The sequence below is a fragment of the Equus quagga genome, chromosome 1, assembly GCF_021613505.1.
Source record: "Equus quagga isolate Etosha38 chromosome 1, UCLA_HA_Equagga_1.0, whole genome shotgun sequence".
Lineage (NCBI taxonomy): Eukaryota > Metazoa > Chordata > Mammalia > Perissodactyla > Equidae > Equus > Equus quagga.
The window spans coordinates 99,832,220-99,849,031 of record NC_060267.1 but is presented as its reverse complement, the minus strand read 5'-3'; the positions used below and the strand labels follow the sequence as shown (position 1 = coordinate 99,849,031).

General features: G+C 53.9%; 1 protein-coding gene across 3 annotated transcripts in view; it reads right to left on the bottom strand.

Annotated features, from left to right (window-relative positions):
• EEFSEC (eukaryotic elongation factor, selenocysteine-tRNA specific) overlaps nt 1–16,812 on the bottom strand; it is a 259,452-nt gene that overhangs the window by 48,138 nt on the left and 194,502 nt on the right. For 2 of the 3 annotated variants that reach the window (XM_046644462.1, XM_046644476.1), the window contains exon 6: nt 3,456–3,612. The exons of the other annotated variant lie outside the window; for it this stretch is intronic. In XM_046644462.1, the coding sequence (XP_046500418.1) occupies nt 3,456–3,612 (157 nt within the window). The remainder of the gene's footprint in view (nt 1–3,455; nt 3,613–16,812) is intronic. 3 annotated transcript variants of the gene reach the window in all.

Sequence of the window (16,812 nt, the reverse complement as noted above, 5' to 3'; positions counted from 1 at the left end):
ACCACATGCAGGCCCCACGGTGCCGAGCTCTCTGAAGCCCTGACTGCTCTCCAGGAGCCAACAGGGGCAGGCAGGGGCTGCACACCCAGACCGACCAAGGGTGAGGTACTCAGCCCCTCTGCTCTGGAGGCCTTGAGATGGAGATGAGGAGACCCAGCTCCGTGACAAAGCCCTGGGCACCAAGGCAGCCCTCGGCAAGCACAGTGGCACTCTGACGTGGGCAGCAGGGAGGTCTGTCTGCTGCAGGAACCTCAGCGCTGCTGGCAAAGTCCTCCAGCTGTTCTCTCTGCCAGTAGTGCCACCCCATGGGTTCCTAACCCATCTCACAATGGCTTCCCAGCCTCCCAGGCCTTCAGACAGAGATGACCTTTCTGAAGGGAGTTTTGTAAATGGGGGTCTTTTAAACCCTGAGGCCTTCCCAAGACTTTCTGGGAAGGCAACTTGGGTGTCAGGATAGGGCCGTCCCTCCAGCCCCTCTGACGGCCAAGAGTAACTTCTGCGGAAGCAATGAGCCTAGTGTCAGGACCCTTGTCTCAGAGGCCAGCATCTATGGCTCTAGGAAACACTGCTTCCATACCACGGTTCAGCTTCAACCTGTGAACCTGGGAAGCAAGTGTCCTTCCTGAAATTCAAGTAGGAGTTGTAATCACTATGGGCAAAACCCAGCCCACAGGCACGTTTTGTTTAGTTCAGACAGTTTTAGTTTTCAATCAGGAAATTTTACATAAAAATTAAATCAGATGAAATTCAATTCCTGAGCCTAGCTTCCCACATAGCGAAAGTCAGCTGGACTCGAGTAGCAGTTCTCGGGGTCACCACAGTCCCCACCGCTCCTTATCACCTGCCACCTGACCTCTTCAACACCTGCTTGTGCTGTCGGCACCTGGCCTTGCCACCCGAGGTGAAAGGCCCAAGAGAGCACCTGGGCCTGGGGGCAGGGGCAGGCAGGAAGACACCCAAAGGACTCTTCAGTCTGTCTTCCTGCCAGGTCATCCTGCAGAGTTGGCAGTGAGGACCATAAGCGACACTTGAACCTAGCCCTGTCCAGGATGCGGGGCCTGGGCAGGCCCCCCCGAGCTGCTCCCTGCTCCAGCAGCCTTAAGTTGTACAGCTCCAAAACCCTGGGCTTCTTCACCCAGGCAGCTCCAACTTGCAGCCAGCAGCGCGCTCTCCTCCTCCGCCTGGCACTGGATGTCTCGGGTTTACCGAACATTCTCTCACAATTAAGGCACTTCAAAAAGGTTAAGAGTAATTCTTTACGGGAGGAATCGGCAGGAAAAGACAAGCAGGAGGTGGGGGTGGGGAGTGGGGGTGGGTGAGATGAAGGAATCTGACCAGTTATATTTAATAAAAAGCTTAAAAGCCACAAACAGGAAGCAGACCTATTAAAAAGGCAGCTCTGACCTAACAAAGGAATGTGAACTCACTGACTGAAGCAGCATCCCCACGTCTTCCCTCCCTGCGCTCCCACCCCAGCACCCAGAGCCCCCACACAAGCCTCCTCTTGGCGCGGGCCTGTTCTGGGAACACCCAGCTCTGAGTCTGCCCTGGGCCAGGGGAGGGGAGCTGAGGGAAAAGCGAGCATGATCCCAGCACCCCACCAGAAGGAGCCCGAGGGTACCCTCCTGGCCTCCGGCTGGACCAGGGGGCCACAACAGCCTGGGGGAGGCAGGAGGGCTCTCGGTACGGCGCCTCCCTCCAGGCAGCTCCACTCACCCTCCCAGTGCCCTCCGCCCCTCCTTCCCAGAGAGCTCCCACGGATGCAGGCCCAGGGCCCTGAGGACCGAGGTCTGGACACTGGCCGGCCCAGCCCATGCCCTGCATGTGCTCCCTGGAGCCCAGAGCAGGGTACTGTGGGCCCAGTTTGGCTGAGGTGATGACCAGGACCAGCTGAGGAGCAGCGGAGGACAGGACAGGAGCTTGAAGCCTAGCATCATGGCTGGGATGGTTGGGTCGCTTTGCCTGCCCCAGGGAGTCTCTCCCTCTGTGGCGGGTTCAGCCCCACCCTGACGGAGGCCTCAGGGCAGAGTCAAACAGAATGGAGCCAGCGCCTCTGGGAAGCAGGCTGTTGGCAACCACTGCCCTCACTCACGAGAGGCCAAAGGCCACATGGCCCTCTAGGCTTTAGGAAGGATCAGGAGTCCAGGCCCTTGGACAGGCTCTCAGGAGAGTGGAGGGTGCTGACTTCCCCTGGTGAGTTGCCAGGGAGCTGGGGTTCCCGCTCCCTAGCTGGGGCCGGGGCGCAACCCTATCTGGAGATTTTATTCAAGAAGCTACAGACCAAGATCACGTTGCTGACCTGATCCAAGCCTCCCCAAGGCGTTGTAGCCTCACAGCATAGAACTCAGAGCCCGGCTGCGTGCAGAGAATAGCCACACGCTGATGAGGTGAGGGCTGGGCAACAGGAGCTCACCCGAAACCTTCAACTCTGCAGCAGGTTTGAAAACCATCATCACACAATGCTGGGGATCAAGGATAGCAGCTCATGGTGCATTACAGAAACTGGCTAACAGGAAACACCCCTCAGGCCTACCCTGCCACCAGGTGTTACAGCACAGTCCCGCTGGAGCGCCACACCCCACCCCGCTTGCACCACTCCTCAAATGCACACCAAGCTCGTCCTCACCTCAAGGCCTCTGCACTGGGTGCTTCTCGCCACAGAACGCCCTTCCCCTGGGGATCTGTGCGCTCACTCCCTACCTCCAGCCAGGCCTTGACCCAACTGCCGCCTCCTCAGAGAGGTCTTGCCCGACTGCCCTGTCAGCTCAGGAAGTCTTGGCCCTCTCCCTGCTTTATTCTTCTGTACAGCACACTGTCTATACTTACTGAGCGTGTTCACGTCTGTCCCCTCCCACGACCACGGCATCGTGCCTGATGCGCAGGAGGACCTTAGGAAAACGGGCGTGACAAAGGGCAGGCAGAACTAGAGAAATCCAAGGGCTCTCTTTCCCGCAGCAAACGCAGGCCCTTGACTCTGCCATGGACAAGTCCCAACTCAGACCGAGTAGAGGCTCGGAGCCTGCTGGTCTCAGAAGGACGTGGCAGCTCACATTCTGGGTAACCCTACTGGCTACCGGGGCAGTGTGCCAGCCCTTGGCCATCTCTCTAACCAATGCCCTTCCTTCAAACCACCTGTCAGATCAGCACTGGTATCCCCACTTCACGGACAAGCCACGTGATGTATCCAGGTCACCCTCAGGTGGGAACAGTGGTACCAGAACTCAGACTCAGACCTTGACCCTGGCTTAGACCAGACGTTGACCACAGGCCCCACACTGGCGTTCCAGCCGTAAGCCAGTGGGACCAGAGAGCACGAGGCCATGTGGGTTGAGCCCTGCCCACTAGTACAAGGAAGCCTAGAGAGCTGAGCAAACCGGCAGTGTCTGGGCACCGTTTCCATCATCTCTCCAGGGCCTGCACAGTGCCCATGAGCAGAAGGAAATAACCTGACTCACCAGGGATGTGTATCTTGAACTTGCCGCTCTGGCCGAAGGCGCTGTCAATGACCCCTAGCTCCCCAGTGGACAGGTGCACCTTGAACCCCACGAAGAGCTGGATGTTGGTCTCCTTTTTGAACAGGGAGCGGCCGATCACACTGTAGTCGTCCATCACCTGTTCCCACCACCCAGCCCCAGAGAGAGAAAGCATCAGTGCGTGCTGGAAGAGGCCATGGCCCCTTGCACCCCCCCAGATCTGCCCACCTTACTGATAATGGGATGTACTGGAGCCACTGTGATGACCGGCTCCTCGTTACCACCACCTCCCACCACCACCACCACCTACTGAGCCTGCGCTGTGTGCCAGGCTGCTGCGAGTGCTTTAAGTGGATCAACACGCTTAGCGCCACAGCAGCAACGCAAGACAGACTCTTTCTCCACTTGACAGATGTGGAAATGGACGTACAGCAGAAATGGGCTGTCCGTCCAAGGTCACAGAACTCACAGGGCAGAGGGAGCTGAGAATCTGCAACCGCCCTGCCTGCAACTGCCTCCCTGTGGCCACCATGCTCTGCCTGTCCCCAAGCACTTGTCTAATGATGGCCAGCGGCACTCTCCTCATGAAAGCCTTCACGGACACCTCAGGCCGAGAAGATGACATCCACTCCTGAGCCTGCATCGAGGCTTTCTAGAACCTACATCTCTCTCCAGTCTCCCCTCCCAGAGGAGTCTCTGAGAACCTGGGCTCTGCCGCCCCACCCCTCTGCACATGCATATTCCACTTGGCCCAAGGCCTTTCTCACTCTGCCTAGAGCCCCCTTTCTGGCCTGGCCCGCGTCTACTCCACAGCCCCAGTGCCCCCTCCTCCATGATGCTCTCTGGTTTCTATCCCAACAGAAGTCCCCATTTTCCTCTGGCTCCCTGCTGCCTGTGGCCAGGCCTCTGCTGCAGAGTTGGAGGCCCCTGCCCTCTTTGTGGAGGCCCAGGCTGAGAGGAAGGAACATGCGCTTGAAACAGCCGGTACAGCACTCCCGTCACCACGTGAGCTTCCTCTCCAAGGAACTGAGCATGGGAAAGACTGAAGGGTTACTCTCCCACCCCGAGGCCTCCTGCACTCAGGTACTCCCTTCAGGCCAGGAGCCCCTTGGCCTCCCTCCCCTGCTCAGCAACTCTCCAGGGCCTATGCAAGGAAGGTGCTGGGCCTCTGTGTAAAAGCGAGAGAAAGAGGGGTGTGCGTGCATGCATGTTAAAGACCAGACTCTCCGAGATGACCTCAGAAGGGCTGACAGAGTTTCTTCCTGAGATATCTCAGGAAGCATTTCGAAGCAGGATCCATGCTTCACCCAGCCTCCAGCATGCTGGGTCACCACGGGTGCCACAGGAGAAACTGGGGAGGCTTCCTCCTGCTCTCCAGGCCCCGTGCACCTGCCTGGGTGCTTTCTGGGGCTGAAGCCAAGTGCGAGCAGGAGCCAGCATGGGCAGGAGCCTGGAGGCTAGAAGTGTTGCCAGCGGTGGGACCTTCTTGGGGCTGAGACTCCTGAGGGACCCCTGTGGTCTGGGCTGTCCTCAGCCTTAGAAACATTCCACCTATGCCCAAGATACCAAGATTTGGCCAAGGGCCCCAGATGGATTGTTTTGAAAAGCAGAAACTGTCCCATTTACCCTAAAAACCTTTTGGAAAAACATATCCTATTCTATTTGATTCATAGCACCAGATAAAAGGTACTCGCATTCCTTCTCTCCCGGGTGACGGATGAATCGGATACAAATAATGATAAGAATAATCATTTCCACTTGCAGAGCCCTTTACAATTCACAAATCTTGTTCCCACACATGAACTCCTCCTCTTCCTTCAGGAGGAGCTTCCCTTGTATGCTGTGGGCTCTGCCCTCCCTCCCCAGCTCTGCCCTGTCTGTGGGTGTCACTGCTCCCACCACAGGGGGCCCAGCGAGGCTGCTGGGTGAGCTGAATGGAGACAGCTCCCCTGACCTGCAAGACATGGAGAGTCAGGGCAAGTGGATGGCACCAGCTCCAAATGCTCTTCCAGGCTTCACGGCTCCCAGGACCCCCATCCCTAAACCCACTAGAATGGCCTGCGTGTGGAGCTCCATTCCCATCCTAGTCAGAAGCCTGGGAGGGCAGGGCCCACCTATGCACATCTGGCAGCCCAGCCTGGTACAGCAGGTGACGAGGACGTTTAGCTGAACTGAACCAACGGCTCTAGACTAGCCTATCCATGTTCCCCATGACTGAAGGTGCTCAGTGCCCCTCTCCTGTCCCGAGCTCAGGTTTTGTTGCTGAGAGGCCACCTGTTGTCGGGAGAAAGAGAGTGCCTCAAAGCAGCTCAGCCTACGCTGATCCAGGCATTGGCGGGGTCTGCCTCAGCCCTCAAGTGCCTTGTTTTCATTCCTACCTCAGAGAGGTCAGAGCTGAGTTCGGAGATGAGACCTGAGAGGGTGCAGTCCCCAGAGTCAGGGGCAGAGGAAATTCAAACCCAAGTCGGCCGGGCCCTAGCAAAGCCCATGCTGAACTGTTAAAGATGAATAAGACTGGGACTGACTCACCCCAAGTTGGAGAAGCAGGCAGGCCTGGGGCTGCCTGGACACGCTGGGCCCTTTGGGGCAGGACTGGGTCCCAGGCCATTGCTAGCTTGAGACAGAGCCAGCTGAGACACAAGACTTGCCCCCAGCATCACAGCTGGCCAATCAATGAAAAAGGCCCAGTCCTTGCACCAGAAGCTTACAACCTTCTTGGAGAACCACCCTGTAAAAGGCGCCACTGGACCAAGTGGCCTCATACAGGCAGGTGTTCTCTCAGACAGAAAGTGCTCAGCAAACGCACAGTAATGTTGTTACTGTCTTTCTACAAATGCTCTCTGAGAGCCTGCCATGTGCCAGGCGGGTGGCTCTGAAGAGATCAAAGCTCTTGCCTCAAGGGGCTCATGCACATCCAGGGGCACGTAATGTTTACATTCTCCCTCCATCCTACTGCCTGTGGACTGCGTGCTGGCAGAGACAGGGACGTCCCCAGTCAAGGCCCGCGGGCCTGTAGCGTCCCCCGGCCGCCATAGCTCCTTCCACCCTGCACCCCGGCCCTGCTCTTCTCTAAGCCCTTGTCCTACCTGTCTTCACAGCACAGATGGCTCATTGATGGTATGTCACAGCTTCATCTGTTACTCGTTTATTCCTCCTACCAGGACACAAGGCCCACGAAGGCAGAAGTGCGTCCTTCCCCTCTATGCTGCGCTCCCTGCACACAGACAGGCACTTCCTCTGTGCTCCTCAGATCCTGAGCAATCGTGGAGCACTGCCCAACTGTGGCTGCTGGCTCGTCTGCAGTGCTCACTCGTGCCTCTGGGCTTTTGTTTCCTAACAGCTTCACTGAGGCATGACTGATACACAGTAGCATGCACGTGTTTAAGGTACATCATTTGGTAAGTTTAGATATCTGTTATACCCAGGAAACCATCACCACAATCCAGCTAACGAATATATCCATCACCCCCCAATTTTCCTCAAGCCCCTTTGTCATGCCTCCCCCTCTCCAACCCTCCCACGCCCTTCCCAACTCTGCCCCCCACAGGACCCCACTCACTCCTCCCCGGCTCTGCTTGGTCACGCCCTCCTTCCGGCAGCCTCCCCACACTGCAGAGCCCTCCTGTCCCAAGAGCCTGGCTGCTCTGTCTCATCACTGACAGTTGGCCTGTCTATCTCTCCCACCAGACAGACTGGGAGTTCTGTCTGCGTGGCCCGTGGCAGGTCCCAGTAAAAACACACATGACGTGGAACAGGAGGGAGAGACGGGTGAGAGAAGATGGCTCTCGGCTCCTTGTGAGTAGAAGTCAACCACTCAAGTGGATGTGTGTTTGAGGGTACATTTCATTAAAGCGGAGCCAACAAGCCCACCCCAGGCCTAGTTCTCTCTCTCTCTCATACTCCAGTGCTGGTTGTCTCTCACGCTGCAACACAGCTGGCCCTTGCTGGGCCTTCCAATGGGCCTGGTGGCCGGGCTTCACAGTGATCAGAGCCCTGGGGTGGCAGGCGTGCTACCTATTAGCAAAAAGGCCTTTTGCAAGACTTTTCACTGCCTCTTCTCTTCTGCCTTCTGCTTTCTTTTGGTTATAAAATATTAGCTTAAAAAGCTAAATGCCACAGAGACAGCAGAGGATCCATCTTCCCCCAAGCCAGGGTCTTGCTACGAGGGCAGACTAATTCTATTAACTTCAGGGGAACTTCAAAAAGCTTCAGGGCTTTCATGGCCGACAGCGACGACCCCAAAGTTGGTTTAAATGCTACATAAACAAAGGCCTGGGGTTGAGGAAGCTGAGGGCTCTAGCACTCCTTGTTTATGTTCTCCTCTGAGCGAGCGGGACAGCGCAGGCTGGCGGGGCCCTGTAATCCTGCTGGTGTGTGGTGCCGTTCAGTTCACTGACCTACATTACCACAATATTTTTTTAAACATCCGGGGTAAGGTGAGGAGTGAATGGGCTTTTTTTGACCCTCTGAGGAGGGGCCCGCAGGCTCTCTCTTGCTTACTGGCCTTGGGATCTCACTGGGGCTGGAGCTGCATTTTAGAAAGGATTTCAAGTTCAAAGGGAGCATCTCTGTCGCTCTTGTTCACTTGTTTTATAGCTTGACCAGAAGGCAGAACAGCACTGACTGGGTGCGACGTCCCCTCCCGCTAACTTCTGTGTCTTCAGCTCCATTTGTGGAGTCAGGCAGAGTGAGGGTGGAGGCGGCCTTCAGTACACTGCCAGGAACCTGGTGCGGTCTCAGGGATGCTGGCTTCCCTCTGCCCGTCGGCGGTCTGCACTGCCATTTCGTGGCAGCCTGAGCAGATCTAGGAAGCGGATGAGGCCTGGTCTGTTGCTCTGGAGATGGCCGTCAGGCGGGAGGGAAGCCGGCAGCAGACCTGCCTCCCTCAGACTCTGGCCTCCGCACCGCTTCTGCTAGCCCAGCCTGCAGTAGAGGAGCTGCAACGTCCTGGGCGAGGCGCCTCCACGTCATCAGTAACCTCCAGGAAAGCCCTGCAGTGGATGGCGCCTCCGTGCAAACGACTTGAAAAGGGACACAGTGGTGAGTGTGGCAACACCTGTCCAGCCTCTGCTCTGCTCAAGGCCCTGGGTGCAGCCAGGCTCTGCCCGCCCTGCACGAGAGCCGGGGAGGCAGAGGTGGCACAGCACTGAAGGAGCCCAGCACCCTCCACCCTTTGGGCTCCCAAGTCAGGCCGTGATCCAATGGACTGAAGTTGGCCTGTAAGTCCAGTCCAAAGGCATCAGGGCAGCCTCCTCCCTGCCAGTCCCAGCTCCCGAAAACCCTAAGCCATTGGAAGAGCTGACCCCCAAGTGTAGGGAGGGGAGATGAGCAGAGCCTGGCCACATAATGCAGGAATTGCGATGGGGCCCGAGTACTTTGCTGTCAAAGGAAGATACGCCAGCCCAGTGGACACCGATGCACCGGGAGGAAGGGCCGCATCGCTGTGAAGTGCTGTGGGCCTGCTCTAGGGCCAACCTCCAGCAGAGGCTGCCAGACACAGAATACATTAAAGGAAAGTGAAGCAAACCACTTGGTGCCTGGGGCCTCCTCACTTTCCTCACCTACAAAATGAGGATGGAGGGAGGGGGAGCTTTTCTCATCCATGAGGATAGGGGCCAAGAGGTAAGTTACTCTTCTGGTGAATTCTGAGTAACCAGTTCCAGTACAGGCGATATTTGGGAAAATGTGGCACACTGTAGACAAGAGAAGACTAAGGAAAAGGGCTAAGAAGATGGGAACCAGGCGTGAGGCAAGATGAAAGGAGTTGGGGGCACCGGGCTAGAAGTGACAGCTAAAAACCGACTTGAACACTGTCGCTCAACATAGCTTTGAAGGTTCCGCCCAGAGGGGCAGACTCCAGAGGGAAACGGTGAGCTCCTATTTGCATGGTGGGTCAGAGCCTAGGATCTGGAGCCAGACTCTCTGGGCTCAAAGCCCCAATCCGGTGACCCTGGGGACTCTAGCCCACGGCCTAACCTTTGTGGGCCTCAGCTCCCCATCTACAACATGAAGCTCTTGTTGGCCTGGCCTCTGCTGTCCTGTGCTCCCCGGGCAGGGTGTCCTCCCTCCCCCGGGACTCCCCCAGCTGCACCACATGCACAACTGCAGGGCGACAGAAGCAGGGGCTGCGCCTCCAGCCCCACTGACTGCCGTCCCACAGATGTGAGCAGACACCGCTGACGGACCACATACTCCTCCACAGCGCCCTGCTGGCTCAGAACCGCTGTGAGGGCTGCGCTGTCAGTGGCTGGGACGAGGCCTGTGTGTAGGTCTCTTGGTACAGTGGCAGCTTGTCTGCTACCAGTGGCCCAAAGTGGAAGGGAGGTCCTGGCAGGCAGGAGCTGGCCTCAGCGCATTTCCGTACCCCCAGAACACACCTCCTCCAGAAATTACCAGGGGTGGGTGGTGAGAGGGGACTCGGCAAAAGTCTACTGCACAAAACCCCATGTAATTAAGTCTGGTGAGAGAGAGGGACGATGGCCCTGCCTGCAGGAGGCACTGAGGCCCACATCCTAGAGAGCTTCAGAAAGACGAGAGACTGTCATCTGTCCTGAGTGTCAGAAGGCAGGGGCCTGTGGGAAATGCCCTTTCCGAACCCTGTCCATCTCTGCGAGACGCGTGCATGTGCCCAATGGTGGGGCTCTTCTCCGAGTTACAGACTCTTCCAGTCAAAGGAGAGAGACTTCAGAGATCAGACACCAGCACATCCAACAAGGAAAGACCTGCAGAGAATAGTTGGAGGGTTTCATTTTGAAATCAGTCACTGTGACGTCAAACCAAAGGCAATGCATGTGGGATTTGCTCAGCACGCCTTGCTCCTTAGGAACAATGCTGAACTCTGGCCAGCACGGTTACAACAGCTCTAAGTGGGGATTTTCACTGTTTGCATGAACAATTTACTTGTTTATTAGCCCTCAGTTATTGGAGGGCGAGTTCCCAAAGAGCAGAACCTGGCTGCACACGGAAGTCCAGGCCCTTGCTGACATGTCAGGCAAGTCCCCAACATCCCCAGCCTTTGAGGGGGGGACTTGGCTGCCAGTGCACATAATTATGTCATTACATGTGTGTGTCTCTCTCAAGACTCGGCTCCCATGATGAAGCTTGGGAACTGCCCAAGTTCTGAAGCAATTATTCTAATTCAAACTGGAGAAGTGGCACCAAGGAAAGAGGGGCAGCCAGCTGTGACATGGAGTCCTGAGCGGCTCCGTCTACCAGAGGAGGACTCAGACGAGAGGAAAGGCTAGGAAGGTGTGAGTCCTGACTCTGCCTCGTCCAGCTCTGTGACCTTGGGCAAGCGACTTCTCTGAACCTGTGTCTTCGTCTGAAAAAGGCTCTTGCTAAGATTAAGGGTGTTGGTGTTGGCAAGAACACCTAAGACTTAGTAGCAAGATGACTGTCCAGAGGAAAGAATCTCGATTAGAATGCCAAACTGTGGGAGAAGCCGAAGCGGAGAACGGAAGCACCATTTGGGGCAGGGGATCTTCCAACACACCCAGAAAACACAAGCTATAGAGAGTTATCTAATCTGCTGAAGAAAAGCACGGACACTAACACACACTCAGTGCAGACCACATGCTGGGGCGGCACTCAGCCTCTGGTTCTCTCCCTCTCACCCACCGCCCCCCTGCCCCATCCCCCCTCCCCCCACCAACGAAAGTCCTCTCTGAGGACAGGAGCCGGGGAAGGGATCCACAGGGAAGAACTCAGAAGCTGCCTGGACCATATATGAGGCCCCGGAAATGGGGTGTTAACTCTTCCAGGACACTTGAAAGCCACCAGGACTGACAACCTCCTCAAGTCCCTAGTACGATGATGATGTTTTGGTATCATTCATCCTTGTTTGGCATAAGAAACATTTTGCCAAGACAAAGCCTTTCCCTCCCCACCAGCGCAGGGCCACGAAGGGACCCTGGGCAGGCCAAGTCATTCTCTGGGTCCCAGTGTTCTCTCCTATGCATCAATCTCCACGGCTGTTGTGAGGGAGAGAGGAGATTTCTGATGTGAAAGTGTGCTGTGAGCAATGATCAACCTCACCATAATCCCTTGGTGTAAACCCAAGAAAGGAAATTAGCCTTCAACTCATTTCATTTTGCCAAGGGGATTCCAGAGGCCCAGGGCGAGAAGGCCTAGGGCGAGTCAGGATCTGGGCCTCAGAGAGGGCACCTGCCAGGGAGGAATGTGCCCACCTCTGCCCAGGATCAGCTCTCAGGCTAGCCAGGGCAGTTTTCCTCAGAACTAGGCCTGCCCAATACTGAGCAGGTGTCTTGTCCATCAGCGACAAGCCCTGCCCTCCCACAACCCTTGACCCCACCCAAGCCTCTCTCCTCACTTCTGTTCTCCATCACCAGGCACCGATGGAGGTAAAGCTCCTGTTGGGGGCTGATAAGGAGGTACCAAGGCACCACTCCCAAAGCAGCCACACTCTCATAGAGAATAAGGAGACTAATGTTTGACTGAGCGCTTACTACACACCAGGCCCCACACCTGGCCCTTCGCACATGTGGTCTCATCAACTCCCTGCCACAGCTCCTCTAAAGAAACAGGTTCTGGGGGGGTTGGGGAGAGGAACTTGCCCACAGGCAAGCAGAGCCAGTGCTTGCTCAGTACCTCGGGCTCCAGAGCCAGCTCCCCACCACGCCAAGCTGCTTTGACTCTGTGTCTACATATGAACAAGAGAGCAATCTTCAAAGAGAGCCTAAAAGGCACTTCAGCAGCCAAGTGAGACTCTCAGCTATCAGATGCTGACATTTGGAAGGGAGGAGAGAGGCCGAGGGTTTGGGCCGGGGCCACAACACTAGGGCAGCCACCCGATCTTCTCTCTAAGGAGAGGGTCTGCTTGGCCTCGGCTTCAGCAGGAACCTCTGTTTTCTTGAGTGGCCTGGAAGCTGAACTGGGGAGTGAGGGGCGGCAGAGCTGGACCACAGTGCTGCTTCTTCCAGGGGCTGGGATGCTGAAGTTGGCCATCTGAGCCCACAAAGCCTGTCGGACAGCTCCTGCTCAGGAGGGAAGGTGAGCAGCCCATGCTCGCCAGAGGCAGTTGCTAGCTGGCCCGCATCCCCAGCCAACACAATCCATGGCGCCCTGGGCACATTTAACAAGCCATCAGCAGTGGAGCGGGGCGAGCCAGGAGCCTGGAAGCAGTGCCGCTTCAGACTTCAAAGGTGGCCAGCGTTGCTGGTGGCGTCTGCATGTTTACACTTGATTGGGCCGATGCCCCAGGCTCTTGTGGCCCAGCCCAAGGCCTTCCCCGTCCGGCGCCAGCAGGTGCCAGACCTAGATGGTCAGCACGCCTGGACTGACCCCACCATGGGAAAGAAAGGGGTGCCAGCTTCTTGCCACCACCCCAGCTGGAAACCCAGGCAACTGTGCCACGAGGAAAGTCCAAGTAAACAGAAATGATGACAGCCACGGTTAAACAAGGGTCTACTCTGTGCCAGGCAGGGCACTCAGCACTTCATATGTATTCATCTCTCCTCCTTATGCCACCCTATGAAATGGGGGATGGCCCCCATTTTTCCAGCAAGGAAACTGGGGAAGAAACCCCCCCAAATCCCTGTAACTGCAGGGGGTCCACCCAGCAGGCCCTGAGGTCCTGGCAGGCTGGCTGGAGCCCTGTGCACCCTGGGCTTCCCAAGGCCTCAGCCTGAAAATGCTGCCATGCTTGCCCGCTCCTCTGGGTCAGGTGGGTATCAGGGTGGCGGCTGCTCAGCCCTGTCTGCCTGCATCCCTGGCCTGCCACGCCTTGGGACTCGACTTCACAATTAGTAGTGAGCCAGCCACGGTACACTAAGGTGTGAGTATTGTCTTTATCCTGGCAGTGAGGTGGGCCTAAAGAGGTTTTTGAGTGACAGTTGGCAGGACACCTTTGTTTTCTAGAAAATGATTTGAGTGGAGCCATGTACAATGCCAGGGCAGGGAGGGAGGTGGATGAGGAAGCGAGAGGACCCCTTGGGATGTGACAAGAGTTGGAGATATGAAACGGAGCACAGCAGGCGGTGCAGGACATTTACTGTCCTGGGCACTGAGCTCTCATCTGCTCCACCTCTTTGCATGCGATCATTACAACTGAGGAAACAGGGCTCCACAGAGTAAGTGACTTTAGCGGCAGCCAGACCACTCAACTCAATGGAGGGTGCCCAGGGCTCAGGATGAGACTAGGAATGCAGAAGTCTACATGATGGGGATGAGGCTGAGGACCTTGGGTGGACATCCTCTCCGTAGGCTGCTCCGGCTGGCCCTGCTCAGAGGATTTCTCCAGCACAAGTTGAATGGAGCCCCAGCCTCCTCCAGCCCCTAACCTGTACCATTTCCCTGCTAGAGGATAAAGGGGCTGGCTTCAGTGGTTGGCCCCACCTGCCTCTTGGAGCTCCCTTCCCTTGCGCTCCAGCTCTCGGTTGCCTGGGGCTGAGAGCCCGTTCCCAAACGCAGAAATAGTGCCTGCACCTAGGACGCCCCTCCTCTGCTTCCCCTTTTCTGCCCCACCCCCAACCTCTGACCAGTGACAAGGCACGGCTCAAAGGTCACCAGCTCTTTGTGCTTTTCCCTGCCCAGACACCTCCTCCCACCTCAGCAGAGCTCCTTGCTCCTCTCCTGGTCCCTGCAGCCCTCTGAGTGTCCCTCTGACGTAGGCATGGGTCTGTCCTCCACTAGGAAGATCTGTTTTCTGTGAGGCTCTGCTCTCAGCTCAGTAAGAGAGGGGCGACTGGTCTGAATCGGAAAGTAACTAAGATGGAGGGACCTCCAGGGATGTGGCCCAGTGGTTTCCAGCCTCAATTCTGACACACCCTTCACCCCTCATCATTTTTGTACTATTTTTGTATACAATGTACTATTGTATCATTTTGTACTAAAGATCTTTGCATGCTTGTACTATTATTTACCTAATACTTTTCTTTTTTTTTTCAATTTTTAATTTTTTCCTTTTTCTCCCAAAGCCCCCTGGTACCTAGTTGTGTATTTTTAGTTGTGGGTCCTTCTAATTGTACTATGTGGGATGCCGCCTCAGCACAGCTTGATGAGCGGTGCCATGTCCACGCCCAGGATTCGAATTGCTGAAACCCTGGGCTGCCAAAGCGGAGCACGCAAACTTAACCACTCGGCCATGGGGCCAGCCCCCTAATACTTTTCTTTAAGTACATATGCTTGAAAGGGAAACTTCACATGGTACCCTAAAGAGAAAACAAGAGTCACCTGCCGTAAACAACAGATGCTAATGGTAAAAGTAAATACAATGAAAAAACGAATCAAATCCCAGTTACATAGTGTTTCTATTGAATGGATTTGAATTTTGGCCCTATTTTCTAGTTATTCAAAATGCAGATTAGCAGGTAACAGGAGTGTCAAAGGCACCTTGAAAAAAGCACCTCAACATCATAAAAGCCATATATGACAAACCCACAGCCAACATCATACTCAATGGGGAAAAACTAAAAGCTTTTCAGTTTTTCAGGAACAGTTTCCTGTTCCTCTGAGACCAGGAACCAGACAAAGATGCCCACTCTCCCTACTCTTATTCAGTAGTATTGGAAGTCCTAGCCAGAGCAATTGAGTAAGAATAAGAAATAAAAGGCAGCCAAATTGGAAAGGAAGAAGTAAAACTGTTACCTTTTGTGGACGACACGATTCCATATATAGAAAACCCTAAAGAATCCACCAAAAAACTATTAGCCGGGGTGGCCCAGTGGTATACTGGTTAAGTTTGCACGCTCCACTTCGGCTGCCTGCGGTGTGCAGGTTTGGATCCCGGGTGTGGACCTCACACTGCTTGTCAGGCCACGCTGTGGTAGTGTCTCACATAAAGTAAGGAGGATTGGCACAGATGTTAGCTCAGGGCTAATCTTCCTCAAGCAAAAAGGGGAAGATTGGCAACAGATTTTAGCTCAGGGCCAATCTCCTCACAAAAAATAAAAGAGAAACTATTAGAGATAACTAACGAACACAGTAAAGTTGCAGGGTACAAAATCAACATACAAAAATCAGTTTCACTTCTATACACTAATAATGAAGTAGCAGAAAGAGAAATCAAGAATACAATCTCATTTACAATTTCAACAAAAAGAATAAAATGCCTAGGAACAAATTTAACCAAGGAGGTGAAAGACTTATACACTGAAAAGCATAAGACATTACTGAAAGAAACTGAAGAAGACATAAAGAAATGGAAAGGTATTCTGTGCTCATGGGTCAGAAGAATAAACACAATTAAAGTGTTCATATTACCTAAGGCAATCTACAGATTCAATGCACTTCTAATAACATTCTTCACAGAAATAGAACAAAGAATCTTAAAATTTATGTGGAACAACAAAATCCCCGAACAGCCAAAGCAATCCTGAGAAAAAAGAACAACGTTGGAGGTATCACACTCCCTGAATTCAAAATGTACTACAAAGCTATAGTAATCAAAACAGCATGGTACTGGCAGAAAAACAGGCACACAGATCCATGGAACAGAACTGAAAGCCCAGAAATAAAACCACACATCTACGGACAGCTAATCTTCGACAAAGGAGCCAAGAACATACAATGGAGAAAGGAAAGTCTCTTCAGTAAATGCTGTTGGGAAAACTGGACAGCCATGTGCAAAAGAGGAAAGCAGACGATCTTCTTATATCATACACAAAAATTAACTCAAAATGGATTAAAGACTTAAATGTAAGACCCGACACCATAAAAATCCTAGAAGAAAACACAGGTAGTATGCTCTTTGACATTGGTCTTAGCATTATCTTTTTGAATACCATGTCTACTCAGGCAGGGGAAACAAAAGAAAACATAAACAACTGGGACGACATCAGATTAAAAAGCTCCTTCACAGCAAAGGAAACCATCAACAGAACGAAAAGACAAGCCACCAACTGGGAGAAAATATCTGCAAATCATGTATCTGACAAGATGTTAATTTCAAAAATATACACAGAACACATACAACTCTACAACAAAAAAATGAACAACTGGATCAAAAAATGGACAGAGGATACGAACAGACATTTTCCCAAAGAAGATATACAGGTGGCCAACAGGCACATGAAAAGATGTTCAACATCACTAATTATTAGAGAAATGCAAATCAAAACTACAATGAAGATACCACCTCACATGCATCAGAATGGCTATAATTAACAAGACAAGAGATAACAAGTGTTGGAGAAGATATGTAGAAAAGGGAACCCTTATACACTGTTGGTGGGAATGCAAACTGGTGTAGCAACTGTGGAAAACGGTATGGAGATTTCTCAACAAATTAAAAATAGACATACCACATGATCTAGCCACCTTACTTCTCGGTGTTTATTCAAAGAACACGAAATCACTAATTCGAAAAGATACACGCACCCCT